The sequence below is a fragment of the Sceloporus occidentalis genome, unplaced genomic scaffold (assembly GCF_023333645.1).
Source record: "Sceloporus occidentalis isolate IW3139 unplaced genomic scaffold, rSceOcc1.0.p SCAF_104, whole genome shotgun sequence".
Lineage (NCBI taxonomy): Eukaryota > Metazoa > Chordata > Lepidosauria > Squamata > Phrynosomatidae > Sceloporus > Sceloporus occidentalis.
In genome coordinates, this window is record NW_028317084.1 from 2,687,470 (window position 1) to 2,706,138 (window position 18,669).

The 18,669-nt window shown below is 38.6% G+C and overlaps 1 protein-coding gene across 1 annotated transcript in view; it reads left to right on the forward strand.

The window, feature by feature from the left end:
• Positions 1-18,669, forward strand: part of COL24A1 (collagen type XXIV alpha 1 chain) — a 200,699-nt gene that overhangs the window by 62,948 nt on the left and 119,082 nt on the right. The window contains exons 13-19 of the mRNA XM_089497545.1: positions 581-634; positions 5,173-5,217; positions 11,165-11,218; positions 11,316-11,360; positions 11,717-11,770; positions 13,108-13,161; positions 13,953-14,006. Of these exons, the coding sequence (XP_089353671.1) occupies positions 581-634; positions 5,173-5,217; positions 11,165-11,218; positions 11,316-11,360; positions 11,717-11,770; positions 13,108-13,161; positions 13,953-14,006 (360 nt within the window). The remainder of the gene's footprint in view (positions 1-580; positions 635-5,172; positions 5,218-11,164; positions 11,219-11,315; positions 11,361-11,716; positions 11,771-13,107; positions 13,162-13,952; positions 14,007-18,669) is intronic.

Here is an 18,669-nt window from a genome sequence, read left to right on the forward strand (position 1 = left end):
TTCAGGCAGGCAGTTGGAGCTTGCCTGCCTCTCTCTCCCCAAGATGACTTTGAGCAAGGAACACTGCTGAAGTAATGCATTATAGCTTTTGCTGCACTTCAGTATTGAACTAACACAGCTTTTTGAACTTTTATGCCTGGAGACATTCAAACAGTCTAGTTCCTTTCCTAGTGGCAGATACATTGCTTGGGAGTGTTGTGCGTTGAATTTTGTTTTGTTCTGCTAATGTAAATTTGTGCCTGGTTTACATGCACAGGTTGGTCAATTGATTTCACTACATTTGAGTGTACATTTGACAACAGGCAGAGGAATATATGGACTGAATCCAATGTAAAGCATTTTGTGCAGGACAATATGAACATTATTGTGCTACGTGGCTCCCTCATACATGTAAGATCACTGGAAGATACATGTGTGTCAACCAAGATGTTAGGACAGAGAAGCCAATAATAAATAGTCCTAAAACATTCACTTTTTTTCAAAAAGGGTTAAGTATCTAGTTTTGTCTTTCAATACAAAATATTAAGCATACACTTGGGTATGCTATGATTTCTAACTAAACTGTTGTTGTTTTACTCAGGGTTTACAGGGTGATTTTGGAAACAGAGGCCCACCTGGTCCTGATGGAACTCCAGTAAGTATGCTGCCACATGCTCAGTAACTTGTTAACATATTATAATACAAACCACAATAAGGTTGCAGAGGGAAGATTTTCTGTTCTTTAATTAGATTGTTTATTGCTTGGTCAATCTTATAATGGATTTATATAGTCATCCTGAACTGATCCTTTGCTGAGGGGTACCAGTCTAATCAGCAGACTTGTGAAGAGCAGAATCAGTGGTGGTGGTGCAGCCTTTCCCTCCACCTCTGGCTTAGTACCATAGCATTCAACCATCTGGGATGAGGGGAGTTACTCAGGATCACTCCTAAGATGCATGAATGCTTTCACATATTGTTTATAAGAACTTTTGGCCTGTTACAGACTGCCAAAATAAAGCTGCTTCGGGTCTCTTTGGAGGTATGCTGTTTAAATGATGTGTGGGTCCTAAGAATCTGGAAGCTGCACCAAAGCTGCACTCCAGTGCTTAGAAATGGAATGTGGCTTTGGCGTGACCTCTGGACTCTTAGGACCCATGCATCATTTAAATAGCATACCTCCAAAGAGACCCGAAGCAGCTTTATTCTGGCAGTCTGTAACAGGCCTTTATTTCTCAGTGGCAACAATAATATCTCAATATCCAGGCTGGTCATCAGAAAAGACAATGATGCTGGGAAAAGTTGAAGGCAGTGGGCAAAGAGGAAGACTGTGTTACAGATAGATGTGTTCAATAAATGAAGCCATGGATCCAAGTTTTCGAGATCTGAGCAGGGTTAATAACAGGGTCTCTTGGAGGTGTATCATTTATAGAGTTGCTATAAGTTAAACCGATGGCACATAATGACAACAATGCAGGCTGATGTCTGTTTGCTTGCTTGTTTTATATGCTACGTTTCTCCCAGAGTGGAACATGAAGCAGTTCACAAAAAGAACCAGCTAAAATGTGACAATCAAATTTTAAACACAATTAAAAATTGCAGTTTTATGTGTTTCTATAAAGTTTAAAGGGCCAAATACTTTGTGTTTTAAATGGGAGAAGGGAGACACCCTGCAGATCATATGCAACCCTTTAATCCCATTTTAAGAGATGGAGATTATGAAATGGTCTGTGCTGCAGAATCACAGAGCTCTAGTTCAGAGAATACTCCAGTACTTTCCCGCACCATAAGGATCTGCAGTACATGTGGCAGCAACAGCAAATTCAGCAGCAGTGTTGTCTCCAGTATATTTTAGAGGAAGTCCAGTGTAACCAGTATCCCCAGAAAATTGCCCAATCCTGTGTTAAATGTACATTCGCATATATTTGTCTTTAATTTTTTTGTCTGAAGTAAATTTTAGAAGGCTGTGATTCAGATTGAGACTGCAATATTGTAAGGGAAGGAAAAGGTTTAGTTCTCCCGCTCCACTGATGTGTAGTAATGACAATTGTTCACCAAGGGCCAAAACAGACCACCCTGAAGGAGCGGCTTCCTGCCACCCCTTTGAGCACTGGATCGGGGCTGTGGCAACTGCATGCTGCGCCCCTGATCCGGCTATTTGCCAGCTCAAAAAGGAGCATCAGAATGCTGCCCCTTTTTTAGCTGGCAAAAAGCTGGTAGTTTCCCCATGTTTCTGCAGCACGGGATGACGCCACCTGCTGTAGGGTCAGTGGGGTGGCATGACTCTAGCTTGGGGGCAATGTAGGGGTGTGTGGCATCTCCCACGCCACCCCAAAGCAGGTGTTTTTGCTGGTCTACATTGCCCCCAAGTTGCTATTTGTCCTTCTAGTGGGAAATTGCTCTACACTGCAACTTTACTTCCAGATCAAATATTGTGAAAACTGTGTATTGTATGGAGATTGTGAGATAATTCCTCCTTCTCTGTAGTGCAGTCCCAGTCCTATCAGGATGCCCCCACCCCGTTTATGGCTATGGTTGCTGTTTTTAGATTAAAACTGTACAATATGGCCACAAATTTCATGTATTGTGAATTTTGCCCTGAAGGTTGTCAATCATTACTTGTGTCCATGCAAGGCTTCTATAACTAGTTCACACTTGAAGTCATGCAGAATGTCATAGTGGATTGGTGGGCCAGAAGCCTGTGATACTAAAACTCCATACATTTTAAATCATTCTTGAATGGTTTCTTAAGAATGGCCTTTTCTGAATTTGTCTGGAATAGTGCCTAAACCAACCCTGTTGTTTATCATTTGGATTTCATAGACGTTTTTTGAGATTTGATTTCACTTTCATAAGTGTATTTTGATATTTTAGGCCTCTCTGTCAGCTAAGAAAACTTCACTTTCTGTTAGCAACCCCTGCTTTGTAGCATTTTAACACTGTTAAGATATAATATTTTGTAAATACAGTGCATCTGCACCTAGAATTAAATATTTTGTTCCGTATCATACAGTGGGCCCTCCCCTTATGTGGGAGATCTAGAATGGATCCCCCACGTAAGGGAAGGGCCCACTGTATGATACAGAACAAAAATATTTAATTCTAGGTTAGAGTTTGCAGTACATATATCCTAAAATGTAGGCTTTAAACGCTTCAATAAAATGGCATACTTTTAGAAAAAATAATTTAATAAATCTAGCTGCAAATGAATTTCTTCTAATTGTCTGTGACAGCTGCTACTATAAAATAACCAGTCAAGCCCATTCCCCAGGGTTGGTTTAGGCACTATTCCAGACTTACAGCTGCTGGGGGTTGTGAGGGAGTGATGAGATGTATCAGGTTGCAGTTGCTAATAAAATATATATTTCACATAGCATAGTAAATTATGGGGTGGATCATAAGCTAGTGCAAGTTTTTTTTAGAAGTGGAGCATCTAATGATAAAAATATACTTGTACTTGATGAAACATAACACATACACTTAGCACTGAAAGATAGGCATGTGTAAACACAACACACGAATACAGAATTATCCTTGTACCATTTCCATGATAAATGCTGTCCCACCCTTCTTGGCTGTGGGCAGTAAATTCTCCTTTGGGCCCCATGCATAAGCTGTCATGTGTGCTTTCACGCTCTCTAGATGTGTTCATGAATGCAAACACACACATTGATAATGTGCTGTTGTGTTCTGCAGGGCAAATGCTTGAGTAGAAAATAAAATAAGAGAAAAACATAACTTCTTAAATTGAAACTACAGTGGGCCCTCTCCTTACACGGGGGATCCGTTCCGGATCCTTCCGCGTAAGGGAAAATCCACCTATGCTCGAGCCCCATAGGAAATAATGGGGTGCATGCATGTGGCGGAGTGGTGTGCGTTCGCCATAGGCGCATGGGCCATTATTTCCCTCCCCAAGCGGCTTCTGCATACGGTGGAAGCCGCATAAAACGCATCCATGCATGGTGCAGGCACACTGTAAAATAAGAGGAAAACTTCTTAAACCTGGAAGTTAGGAATTAATAACGTGATTAACATAGAATTAACATAGATTTAACTGTTTTGCATTCAGTAACTGGACATCAGCATTTCTAGTGCCTCCCTTTGAGAGTCATGAAGAACCTTGTGTGTAGTGGGCTATACAGTCGGCCCTTCTTATACACTGATTTTTTATATACGGATTCAAGCATCCACGGTTTGAAAATGACCAAAAAAGTATAAATTTCAAATATCAAACCTTGGTTTTCCATTTTTTTGTAAGGAACACCATTTTGCTATGTCATCATATTTAATGGGACTTGAGCTAATTTTATTTGCTCTTATGGCTTCCAATATCATCTGTATGCTGATGACACCCAACTGTATCTTTCCATGCCAGAACTTTCTCCAGTTGTTGAACAGCGAGTATCATCTTGTCTCATGGCTGTCTCTGAGTGGATGCTCCACCGGCGTCTGAAGCTTAATATAGCAAAGACTGGTGTCTTCCCAACAAAGCCAACTTTGCAATATTCATTTTCCATTAAAATTTACAATATCCATATTCAGCCTGTGAAGGAACCACATAGTCTCAGCTTTATCTTTGACTCCTTGTTGTTTTTTATTCCCCAGTCCAGGCCACAGCCAAGTAGTGCAGATTCTTTATCTATAATATTGCGAAAATTAAGCCGTTTCTTTCAGCATCTAGTGCCAAGATATTGGTGCACACGCTGGTGGTTTCTTGTCTGTATTATTGTAACTTCCTGCTCTCAGCGCTTCTTCTTTCCTACCTCTGTCCCTTAATCTAATGAATGGACTCTTACTTCTTTAATCAGCTTTAAGGCTGAATTGAAGACAACTTTGTTCAGGGAAGCGTTTCAAGTCATGACGTGATTGATTGTTGGCTTACTGTATTTTAATTGGATTGTGTTGAATTATTTTAATGTACGTTTAATTTTATAACTGTTTCCTGTTAGAATGTACACCTCTGGCAGGTTTTTATTTTTAATTAATTGTTTACTGTGTACAGTGCTGTGTAAATTTACAGCATTTTAGAAATAGAAAAGCTCTGTACTTTGCAATCTGCTTTGTATTTATCCTTATCTGAATCCTTTATTCAGAAATAGTTTTCCAAATATTTGTATTTATTTCATAGAACAGACACATACAACTACAGCAACAATGCATCAGAGTTATTTTAATTTTTTTTTATTTTTGCCAAAGGGAACTGTTGGTGGTGCTGGCCCTCCTGGATTTCCTGGGCTTAGGGTGAGTATAAAATCTTTATTTCTTCTTAAAAGAATTTTTGTATATTTGACAAAGCTAGAAGCAGAACAAAGAAGACTTTAAGGGTAATGATCTATTCAGCCCTTTACTGGGGCATCTTTGTATTGCTCCTTGATATACAGTCGGCCCTTCTTATACACGGACTTTTTATACATGGATTCAAGCATACACGGTTTGAAAATGTTCCAAAAAAGTATAAATTTACCTTGATGTTCCATTTTTTATTAGGAACACCATTTTGCTATGTCATTATAGTTAATGGGACTTGAGCATACACGGATTTTGTTATACACGGGGGATCTTGGAACCAAACCCCAGCGTATAACAAGGGTCCACTGTAGTTGTTGGCAGTTTGACCTGTAGGACCCTTTTCATTGACTTATTATACTCCCAAGTGTTAACAGCTTGGATGCTCTAACCTTGGATTACTTTATTTTTATTTTACTGTTCTGATTGTTTCTGAAAGGGGGAATTGGGTCAGGCTGTGCTATGACATATCAATGAAGTCTGGAGGGTAAGGGCTTCTTACTGAAAATGCATGCTGTCTCAGATTGGATTCATAGGGGCTGAGGAAACAGATTGAGCACAACACATCATGTTGAGATAAAGTGAATGGTGCTCTCATTTTGCAGGTCATGGTGCAGTGTAATCAACTCTGATCAAGTTATTTTGTTACCCAAGGCAGAAAAAAAATCAACTTTTTCCATACCTTACAGTAAAAATACAGTAATCATTTGTTGTTGTTGTTGTGTGCCTTCAAATTGTTTCCGACTCTGATCTGGTAAGGTTTGTTCAGAAGAGGTTTGCCATTGCCATCCCCTGAAGCTGAGAACATGTGACTTGCCCAAGGTTACTCTCCCACAGTAATAATAGATTAGATAAATATTAGTTCCCTGATCAAATGCTGTATTCTGTAGACTATCCCTGTTGGGAAACCCTAGATGCAGAGCAATGCAGAGTTATAGTGAGGGAACTTTTCAAGGAGATAATAAATAAAATACAGTTATTGTTGTCCTGTGGCGTTTTTGTATTCTTAGGGTCAGAACAGACGGCCAAAAAGGATCATCTTGAGGCCATGGCGAACAGACACACAGCCCCAATCCAGCCAGTTTCCGAGCCAAATAGGAGCAGAAAAAGCCACCCCTTTGCCTCTAGAGCCGGCCTTTCGACGGCTCCAGGACGAGTGGCATCTAAATTCCATGCCCCAAGCTGGATAGAAGCTGGCTGGCGTGTAATTGCCCTCAAGATGGATAGAAGCCAAGCTAGCCCAAAGCTGGCTTAACACAGCCATCTGTTTTGGCCCTTAGTCTTTCGAAAGAATGTATTGTACAAAGAATAACATTCCTCCTTTCCACTTTGCCTCCATTCTTTAGGTTATTTTTCCTTATAGAAGATTATCACACAGGGAAGGGTTAGGGATGGGATCACTCCCCCATCCTTATCGCATCCATGACCTGAGTGAAAGTGATTGCGTGAATCACTTTCACATGAAAGTGGGCTGAAAAGCGCTTTCGGACGTAAGCTGAAAACACTTTCAGCCATCATGGTAATAATGGGTCTTTCCATTATCACAAAAGACTGTAGATGACAGGAGAAAGCGCTTTCAGCTGATGGCTGAAAGTGCTTTTCAGCCTGCTTTCATGTGAAAGTGATTCATACTATCACTTTCACTTGTGCTTCCTGGGCAACTGAATGATGGGTTCAGCGTGCTGTGAGTGAAAGTGATTCACACAATCACTTTCACTGGTGCTTCCCTGCTGGTTAATGCCAGGTCATACATGAAAGTCCTTCCTGCCATCGGACAGGACAGGGACAGGACAATGATGTCCTGCCTCTCATGTGATAATTTCCATAGTACAGTGGACTCTTGTTATACATTGGGGTTTGGTTCCAAGATCCCCCGTGGATAACAAAATCCGTGGATGCTCAAGTCCCATTAAATATAATGACATACCAAAATTGTACCCCTAATAAAAAATGAAAAATCAAGGTTTGATATTTGGAATTTATACTTTTTTTGAATATTTTCAAACCATGGATGCTTGAATCCGTGTATAAAAAATCAGTGTGTAAGAAGGGCCAACTGTATTCCACATATTGGAGGTTAATTACTACATTGCCTTTCATATCATCATCATGTTTTCCTCCAGTACAAGATTATGAGCAGTGAGTTTCACATAGGCAAGGATGGAAAGAAATGATAGAAAGAAAGGGGAACAGAAAGGAACAAATTATACTCCTGTTTGGGTCTGCAATCCAGATAAGTAAACAGATAGGTCAAGTTGCAACCCAACTTATGCATCTTCATCAAGTAATTAAAGATAAATAAATAGTGGAAATCCCATATTGAAACAGGGTTGGATAGAAAAACCATCACTTATTCCATGTGTTAAGATATAATGTCACTACTTGTGCAATAGAACTTTCCCTTCCCCTCTTCTTCCTGCAGTTTCCCATGTCTTCTTCAGTTCTGCTCTGAGGGTCTCTTCCATCCTGTTGATAGAAAGAAATCTGTAAATGACAGGCTTTAATTAGATGCAAACCTACAGTACCTCCTCTGTTTTACTTACTAAATTACTGCACTACATTCTTATAGTGCTGCTATTCCACTTTTACTGCTCTGGCTGCCTCCTGTTGCATTTTGGGATTTGCAGTTTAAGGAGAGGCATTTAGAGTTCTCAACCAGAGAGCTCTTAGGCCTCACTGAACTACAAATCCGAGAATGCAATAGGAGGCAGCCAGAGCAGTAAACGTGGAATAGCAGGACTATAAGAGTGTAGTGCGGTAATCTACCTATAGTTCACCATAGTCACCTGGGGAGGCACATGAGGAGGCATTAATAGTTGATCAAGGCTGTTACACTTCTGTACCATCTGGTAGTGAGTAGAAGCATTTGCAGCCAGAATCACCTGCTGCTCTGGCCTCTGGTCATATTGGCTGCAAGCCTACTCAATTCTTTTCTGATTGCAAATTTTCCTTGCATTGTGGTGCACTCGGGAAAGATTATAAATAACCATGGAACATGCATACCAATATGGGGCACATGATAATGATGTGTTCTGCATCAGATCATTTCACTCTATATGTGAGATCCTCAGCCATTTGTGATTGATGACAAAAGTAGCTCACCTTTGTTTATGTACCTGTGGTCAAGTACCCTGAAACATATAAGTATTTAGAAAAAAGATAAAATATTTTACTGAAATATAGTATTTACATTTGCTCTCTGGAAGCATGCTCAGACTTTGGCAAGCCTCCTTACAAATTAAAAGCAATTTCTTCTCTTACTTTGTGAGGAGTGAGTTTTAGGCACAGTTGTGGTTGTGTTCTTTAGTCATCGTATTACATGATGTTCTTTTCAATGCCATGATTTTGATTCTTCACAGCATTCTTTTATTTTGCTTCCTAAAACAGAAATTTTAATGTGTTTCTTTTGGACGTTGTTAAGTAGCAAGTAACACAAGTAGAAAATATTCCTTCCCTGCCGTGGAAATATATTTCTATTCAGTAGAAACTTCTTAACTTCCATCCAAGTTCACATGCAATTCTAGATCAACACACAGAGGCCCTACGTTATTTCTTTTTCTTTGTTAGATCTGGAATAGTTTCAGCTGGCATTTAAATCAGCACAATCTTTGCCATATGCATATTTCCATAACATCAACATTGGACTGATGGTTTCTAGACAAAAGTACATTAAGCCATTGCCAGTTCAGTGCTTACAGACTGTGGCTGAGATCCGAGGCACACTTGCTTGGAAGCTATTTCCAGTTAAATCAGTGGCGCTTAGTTCCAATTAAGTGTGGTTTAAATCAATTCCCAATATTCTACTGTAAAAAAAAAATCTAAACAACTGGAAAGAAACCAATGAAGACTTTGCCAGAAAATACTAAGACTAATGGTATGGTGGCTGCTTTTGAAGTTTGTGGAAATAAATGATGTGAAGAAATGTGTGTGCATTTAAATGAAAGGGGCAATTACATATTTTGCAATCAAAAATCTATCTACTCAAATCTTGGTGTAAAAGGGTCTCTAAGAACAGCCAACAAATGTTGGTTCTACAACCTTAGTTTTATGGGAATATTTGATGTCAGCGTGCATGGTCCAATTTGAACCCTTTTGCACAATAGCACTCCTGTGTCTGTACTTAGACACAGATCTTTGTGTTCATTTTGTTAATTGTTAATATAGAAATCTGCAAATTCAGCATCAAAGAAAGAGTAAAGAAGGAAAAAAACTTTCCCACTTGAATCGTATGGGGAGGGATATGTGTAGGTGGTGTTTAAAGCATCAAATACCACTTCAGACAAGTTTGTTCTGTATCTCAAAAGGATATTGTCAAACACTTAAGTGAAGATCATTAGAGGAAAAAAAGTAGAACTTTTAGATTTATAGACTTAGCGTTTTTGACATCTCCTGATTTCAACACGGAAGATGGGTATCCAGCATTATCCATCCATTTTGGAATACTCTGTCCATTGTATTTTATAACTGGTACCTTGATTACAGCAGAGTACCTGAAGAAGATAGAAGTTTGAAACATTCTGCCTTGATACTTAATTTTTTTATTAATAAATATTTTATTAACAATATTTTTAATAAATACTGTATGTGTGGTTGTGTAAATGGAGAGGACCATTTATTTAAGCCACCTGCATGTAGTCTAAAATAGTAGTCTTAATAAGTTTGTTTCACAGAAAGGAGGGAGACAGGGGGAATTAAAAAAGCCCCCTTTGAATTTCATTGACAACTTCTAACCTATCTCTAACAGTTACTTTGTCTTAATCCTGTCTTGTTTCAATTACTGTAATGAGTGCAGGGCTGTTAATTACAGAGTTTCTTGGAAGGGTTTTATTTATTGAGTTGCCGTAAGTCAAAGCCAGCTTGATAACACATAACAACAACTACCCACTTGTTCCCCCTTGAAAAGTGAAAAGATGCTGTAACAAGACCATCAGTGTGCCAGACAAACTGTCATCTTATGTGTGCTTTATCATCCATGTAACACTAGTCTTCAACCAACTTCATCAGCTCCAAGCTTGTTTCCAGCACTTTGTTGAACCCACATTGGGTCTGCTATAATATGGAAGAGGTTCACAGTGCTAATTGTCACTTAGAGTAGTTCTTTTGAAGTCAGTGCGATATATCCCATTGAGTTCACTGGGTTTTTTTTAAGTGTAACTAAGTTTCAAAACACACTGCAGAAATCGTCCAGTTTAAGACTGTTTTAACTGCCCTGGCTCAGTGCTAGGGAATCCTGGGAATTGTAGTGTAAGGCTAAATGTCTCACAAAACTACAGTTCCCAGAATTCCATAGCATTGACCCTTGGCTGTTAAAGTGGTATCAAACCAGATTATTTCTGCCATGTGGATGCTGCCATTGATCCATGTTCTACCACTGTCAGAAGTTCACTTGAAGGCTAGGTGCAAGAAGTAGGCTTTGTCCATGATGGTAAACAAATTTCACTTAGTTATTCTATATCTATGTCACTTTGTAATGGCAGCTTTCTGGGCAGCATTAACGTAAATGATAAAAATGCAGTGAAAGAAACATTTACAATATAAAAACAGCAAAGTGGAGATAAAGCCATAAAATATTGCATTGGAAGCAAGCTCATATCAATTCAGTAGCACCTCCTAAAATTCTAGGGCTCATTCTAGGAATGGATTGTAAAACTAGAAGTCTTGCTGTACTAAGTCTCAAAACTTCTAACACTTAGTTTTTAAAAAATTTCCCTGAGGTGATTTAGCTATGGTTAATCACAGTTGATCTACGTCAGATCTAATATGTTCTAATGGTAAGAAAAAGGTTAGGGGAATCCCAGAACTCAAGAAGCAAATATACTATATTATTTGGAAGCTTTCTAGACAGGTTTGTTCCTTGTGAAAATAAATGCAGAGAGCTATTGTGTTATTTATTGTTGTTTAGGGTGTTGTGGGACCAGTAGGACCATCTGGACCACCTGGAATTCCTGGACCTCTGGTAAAGTATTATGCAGCTCATAAACAAACATTAAACTAAAAACATCTCTCTTCCAAACAGTGAAGTAATTTTATTCTTGTATTTCTCTTTTGCATAGGGTCTTCCAGGGAGTATGGGGCAACCTGGATTGAAAGGTGATAAGGTGATCTAAATAGTTTCATTATCAGAGTTATTTTGACTTCAAACGTCACATAAAATGATCCTTAAAAAATAATAATAAAGTAACTGCAATAAAGTTTCATATTTCATTGCTTTGTTTTGCATACAAGAATCTCCTCAGAAGATATGCTGCTGGCTACTGTAGTTCTCATTACTTTAAATAATCACATAAAACATTGTGGCCTGTTTCAATTGTTAAAGGATCTGAAGTTTTATTCAATATACCTGGGCTATGAAATAGCAAATCAGTGTTAAAATACTTCTATGACGCTTGGATTGTGTAAAACTTGTTATTTATAGCTTTCTTTATGTTGCTGAATGTAATAATGCATTGTTTAGGGTGAACAAGGCGTTGCAGGAGAGCCAGGGGAGCCAGGCTACCCAGGAGACAAGGTAACTAATAACAACCAAATTTTGCAAAGGCTTAATCTTCTTAGAAATGTCCAGCACTTTAAATCTCAACAGGTTATTGTTTATGAATCCTTAAGCAAAACAGCCATATGTTATATATTGTTGTATATCTTTTACTCATGAGGACTTAAATCTTATACATATTTACTCAAAGGTAAGCCCCATTGCCCTTAGTGAACAAGAGCTAAGGTTTTAGCATAATTCTGCCAGTGGCGCTTCTCTTTTTATTTTTTCCCCTCTTGCATTTCTCTGAACTGCCCAAAAATCTGCTCTAGAGGACTTTCTATCACTCCAGTATAGACTTTGATGGGCTGCAGAGGAAAGGGGGAAATGTTTCTGTGAGTGTAACACCACTACTGCTTTTTAAGCCACTGGAACATACGCCATAATCAGTGTGTTTAGGATTGCTCAGTAAGGCAAATGAGTGTTTATGTACTTCCATAAGCTATGTTCCAGCTCCAAGATGTAAGTGGCTGCTTCCCCAAAATCCAGACCATGTTGTTTTCCCATAAGGTTTTTGTTGCCATCATAATCATTTTTCCATTATCTTACCATTCTTCAGATCATTAAAGATTTCATCCAGAATACCTTAGGACTGTTTACCTTACAAAGGTTGAAAAAGAAGTAGGTGGGAGAATAGGGAGTGAGGTGCATTATGCATCCCAGTATGAGCCTTCTGGATATTTTTATGTACCTGAGGGCTGTCTACATGATACAAGAGTGGATGAAACTAAACTTAACATTATGAGGACTATAGTATATTTCTGTTTCCCATCTACCTGTTCTTCCCTTCATTTTCTTGGCAGGGTATGTCTGACAGAATGGAGAAAGAGGCTGAAGAGAAGCCTTTTCCTCAGAGCATGACCACTGTGGGTTAGAATAAGTTTCTAGCCTGCTTGGGATCTGGCAATGTTTATGTTTTCCAGACAGGATGGAGATGTAGGAAGGGAACTAGGTATTTTGCTTTGCTTTAAAATTTTTGCATCTATGTGGCTTGGCATTCCAGTAGTACATTTTTCATAGTAGTAGCAAAGAAAATATGAGTATAGTAGCTATATATCTCAGAACTCTGTAATATTTGTGTGTGCGTGTACATATGAGCAAATACAAAATCATAATTATTTTGACTGAGTTGCAGATCCAGTATATATGTATGGTATGGATGTATTCTTTAGTTTCATAGAATTGCTTTTCTCCAAGCATTCAAAATCAGAGTTTCATCTGAGATAATACTGTAGTTTTTTCTTTCTACTTTCAGCAAGAATGCTCAGCCATAATTTTCACTTAAATTGTAACATCTCTTACTATTTTTCTTAAAGGGTGCTATTGGTTTGCCAGGACCACCAGGAGTCAGAGGAAAACCAGGTCCCCTGGTATGTTTTAACATATATCTTGTTTGTACTGGGGGCGGGGGTGGGAGGTGAGAGATTTTCTGAGCTGTTTATTTTAGCTGCACAATCCTATCATCACTGTATTTTGACACTTTAATTGAGAGAACTTAACTGGCAGTTTTTTACCAGTACATGTAAAAGGTAGTTTGAATAACATTTGGTACAAGACTGTAAAATGAAAGATATTCAAATAGTGTAGAAATAACAGTACAGTTGGCACTCTAAATCCATGGATTCTACATTCACAAATTCAACTAACCATGGTTAAAAAAAATATTCACACACAAAAAATATTCTAAAAGCAAACCTTGATTTTCCATTTTATGTAAGGGGCAGGGACGTAGCCGGGGGGGGGGGGGTTCTTGGGGTCCGGACCCCCCCTCCCATTAGAAAAATGAATGGTGCATGCTGCTGTGCCGCCGCACCCAAGCCCCATTATAATGGTGGCACTTAGTCTGGACCCCCCCCCCCCTTCCTAAAATCCTAGCTTCCTCCCTGTAAGGGGCACAATTTTAATACACCATTGTATATAATGGGACTTGAGCATCCATGGATCTTTGTATCCATAGGGGGGGGGGGGGCAGGTTCCTGGAACCAAACCACAGTTGCTATTGAGGGCCCTCTGTATTAAATTCCACAAACAAGCCTGAGTAATTGTTGCTCATTAAAAGTTTAGCACATCAATTTGGTGTGCCGTTTTATTAAGACATAGAAAGCATATTATGCAGCTCTGTTCATAAAAACTGAATTTCTAATGCAAGTCCTACTTTTAGGGTAAAATAGGAGATCCAGGACCCCGGGGACCATTGGGCCCTCCTGGACCTGAGGTAAGAAACCTTTTAAAGGTGTTACTAATGCATTGCATTTTGCATGGTAAACAACACAAGTAGGCCATGTTTTCATTGCTTTTGAAGGATGTCTGCCTTGTGTCCTAATAGAATACCTTCATTTCAAATATAGTTCACTTTTTTACGACCAGTTAGATGCTCAGGTGGTACAGTAAGTGTGAACAGTGGTTGCTGAACTTGGCAGCCACAAACTGAGCCCAAGCTAACGTTACCAGGTTTTACAGGACAGTCCCCCTCTTGCCTACCCAGCTCAAGATTAGTCAGTACATGTGAAGCAGAATTACATAAAGCCTACCACAAATCTCATGTAAGGAGGACTGCTTGTGAGAATTCTAGGCTCCTACAAGATTTTTGATCTCATTGAAGCCTAGTAGGATTGACTCTACAAGAGCAGTTCTTGACCTTTTGTAGGTTTATAGACTACACTGAGAATAAAATGAAAGCTGTGAATAAAATGAAAGCTCCATACATTTTTTAGAACAACAGGATGCAAATCAGAGGCTTTTTTTGTCCCTGATTCACAGACCCACCTGTAACATATCTGTGGACTCCTCCAGGTTTTCATGGGCCACAGACTAATAACTCTGCAACATATAATTCAGCCACACAGACAGGAAAACCTATCCACAAAATAGAAAGGACTGGGGCATGAGGGTGTGCAACCAGGAAGGGAAAGAATGAGGACAGGAATAGAGAAAGTAATTCCCGAATAACAACTTTCATTTTCCTTCACACATATAGGTCGACAATCCCTTCCTTTTGTTCTTTTATGTAATAAAACATTTTAAATTTAATTCCAGAAGTTTTATACAATTCCAAAAAGTTTTTAAAAACCCCACAAAAAACAAAAAGAAACACATAGTAAGGCAAATAAGGAGTGCAGCATCTACCAAAAAGTTCCAAAAATGTAGGCAACACATTTTTGCCTGTTAAATACTGCTTATTCTTTTATGGCACAGTCTTAAAAGCACATGATTTTGGGGCCTGTCATGGGGAAGCCTATGAGGATATTTCTGGCTTTCAATTTTGTTGAAGCTAGGCAGGTATGGATGTGGTCAAGTGCCTGGGTAGAAGATCTCTATGACACTTTGTTTGGGATTCCACGAGAAAATGTAATGAATTGAATCCAGACTTGCTCATCTTTAGGCCGAAGAGAGATGTTAAGGCAGGAAAGAGACACGAAGATCTATGAAACGGTGAGAACCCACACCACCTGCCATTTCACAGATCTTTAGTCTCTTCGCCAGCCTCATTTTGTATCATTATGAAATATTGAACACTTCTGGTCCAAGCATTTTAGATAAGGAATAATCATCTTGTATGGCATTTGAGATGTGTGAGCATGATCTGCTATTTGAAGTATCGTGAGGCAGAAATCATGGGCACACCCAAACTCTTAAACTTACATAAAAATATTTTTTGAATCTGAGCCCAGGGTTTTATTCTCTGTAATTCAAAATTAATGAGACCAAATGCATTGTGAATATTTGCTTTATTGATAAGCCATCTGATGGTGGCTACTGTCCAGACATCTTCATTGCCAGTTATGGGAGTTTGAAGGTCTTGTTTTTATTCTAGTATTTCTTTGTCAGTAGAGAGATCTCTGTATTGTATTTTATAGGTTTCTTTTAAAGCTGAATACATTGTTTCTTAAAGAGAATCTTCTTCATAGGCTACAGCTGGAGTAAAGAAAACATTCATCATTATTTTCAAGAGACTCTTCATGCAATCCATAAATTAAAATGGTCTATCATTGTGGGTATAATTGTCTCAGGACAGTAAAGCATATAGAAGTCAGTTGCAATATATTTTGTATGCAAAACTTCGGAATCAAACCTGTGGGGAAAGGGGAGGTTTGATTGAAATATTACTTGGTGGTAACAAAATGCAGGTTTCCTTCTCATGAATTACTGGCTGAGCTGCATTATTTAGCTCCCAAATTTTTTCCCCTTCAAACCATGTTTCACATCACAGTATGACATCTACAAGTTCTGAAGAGAGCACTGCAAGCACTGGATTGTCAAATAACCTCTGTTTAGTATTACTTTTTAATATAAAATAGTAACAGCTGTTAGTTGGATATCAGTTTTGGGGTGTGTTAGTTTGGGGTTCATAATTTCATGCATTAATATTTATGAAGAAAATAGGGGTGTATTTTTAAACTCTCATTTCTCAAGTACCTAAAGCCTATGGGTATATTAGTTAATTCAGATACTTTGAGTTATATTTCTAAAGTAAGACTTCTTATTAAGGTTGCCAAAATGAAATTCCAATAATAAGAGACACCATGGAAACTGTGGTCTTCTGAAATAAGACACATTCCCTTAAAATAAAAGACAGCTGGTCACTGTATATTACATATAATCCCATTCCCTCACTTTCCAGTTTTGCTCTAGGATGTGAAAATTATTTTAAAATACAGAACATTTCTTTTGAGGTTCCTCTCAGTGTAATTGGTTACCTTTTTTCCTTATACTGAAATAATTCACAATTTAAAATGTCCCTCAAAGGTTGCTTTGTCCACAAGCAGTTCAGTTTTGCTACTCAAGATCTTCTGCCTCCCATCTTTATTTTTATTGTTAGTTTTAAATATATTCAAAGCTCATGGGTCCCAGAGTCTCAGACTATATCCTCACAGAATAAGTAATATATGATCTAGACTGTCTATGTTGACATTTCTACATGAGAATGCCTTACAGACTATTTTTCCTTCTTTCCCCTTTTCTTCTTTTTTTTTCTTTTTTCTTTTTTCTTTTTTGGCATATATGTAGCTTGCCCCACACAGTTCTGTGACAGTACTAATCTTGGCAGGAGGGACTTAAATATCTGAACCAGGATAAAGTTTTTTCTCTTTAAGTCCAGACTCATAGTTTTTGTTTTTAGCATGTGATGGATGATGATGATGATGATGATGATGATGATGATGCTATTTCCAGAAAAGGATATGTTGAGAAATAATGGCCACATAATTATGACATTACCTGTGACTCCCCCTCCAAATTTAAAACTCTTTTTTCCCACTTAAACAAGGACTGCCCACATCCACATGGTATACTTTCCTTTTAAATTGCACAAGCCGAACTTCTTTTCACTTTGGCAGAACCTTTAAAAGCAAATTTGCCTCAGGGGATTTGCTACTCAGAGAAAAAGAGTCAAACATGAATTTGAGCAGTATTTTGATCATATAAATTATTTCAAGAAATGTTTGGTTCTGGCTATTAGGTTCCTATTGTATAGCTTTATTTATTTATTTAATGATAAAAAATTAGCAACGTTCACTTGGCCACGAAGCTATTATGTAACCCAGTGGTTCTCAAACGGTGGGGTAGGACCCCTGTGGTGTGTGTGCAAGAGTTGTTCAAGGGGAGCGTGAGACTTGGAGACTCTGATCTCTCTTACTCCTTTTCCCAATTTTTTGTGTGTATGTGTGTGTGTGTGTGTAAAATTTACACACACGTTGAGTTAAATATTGAATTTACAGTGCTTACGCTGAAAGCCACGCAATGGAAGTTTCAATGGCATGTGCGCCCATGATGCATGAACCTTATTATTTTCAATGGGGCTCAAGCATATGCACCATTTGCCTTCCGCAGAGAGGTCCGGAACAGATCCCCCGCATACGGCAAGGGCGCACTGTACTTAAATATAAAGTTCTAATTTGTATGGTGTTATTTACTTATAAAATGTTAAAATATGAATATATAAATGTGCAAATGAAAATAGGAACATTAAAAAACAAAAAAAAATCTCCAAAAAGTGGTTTGAGCATTGGACTACAACTCAGAAGACCAGGGTTCAAATCTCCTCTCAACCATGGGAACCCACTGCATGACTTTGGGCAAGTCATAATCTCTCAGCTTCAGTGGAGTGTAAAGGCAAACCGCCTACAAACAAGCCTTGACAAGAACCCCCTGTGATAGGTTTACCTTAGGATCACCATACATCAGAAACAACACACAACAAGAACAACAACTGCAAAGCCACTGTGTCATTTGGAATACAAGTGACATGTGTGGAAGGTTGGGATTCTCCCCCCCCCCCCCTCCAATTTTCTCCTGAAAGTTACCTTCTCCCCGTGAAATCAAAGGGAGGGAAAATAACTATGCCAGCCTAAAGCTAATTTAGCCATGGAGGTCTAGTCTTTTAGTTGTAACCACATATTTCAGGGTCTGCTGTTTGGCAGAAACACTGTGGGGTTAGATTTACAGTTTGAGACTTTTCTATGCATGTAACTGGGACATTTGGTATGGAATTCCCTTGCCAACAGAGCTCCTCTCAATTTTAGGAGGAATACCACCTCACCATCTTAACCCCCTCCAGTCATCAGATCTGAGAATTAGGTTAGGATTGGGTAGTTTGGTTCCTTACCTGTAGTAAAGGTAGTTTGGTTCCTTACCTGTAGCAAAGGAGCTTCACAATATGTACAGGAAGAGAAAGGGATAGGAAAAGCTTTTACTGGCAGCCTTTATATTTCATAGGAATCTGATAGCTATTTGTATCCAATAGAGAAAGATCTCTCTCTCTCTCTCTCTCTCTCTCTCTCTCTCACACACACACACACGTTTAAATTAGAATTTATACTTAACTTTATTTTTTTACAAAAATCTCTAAAATCTGTCTCAAATAATTCACAGGAATTAAC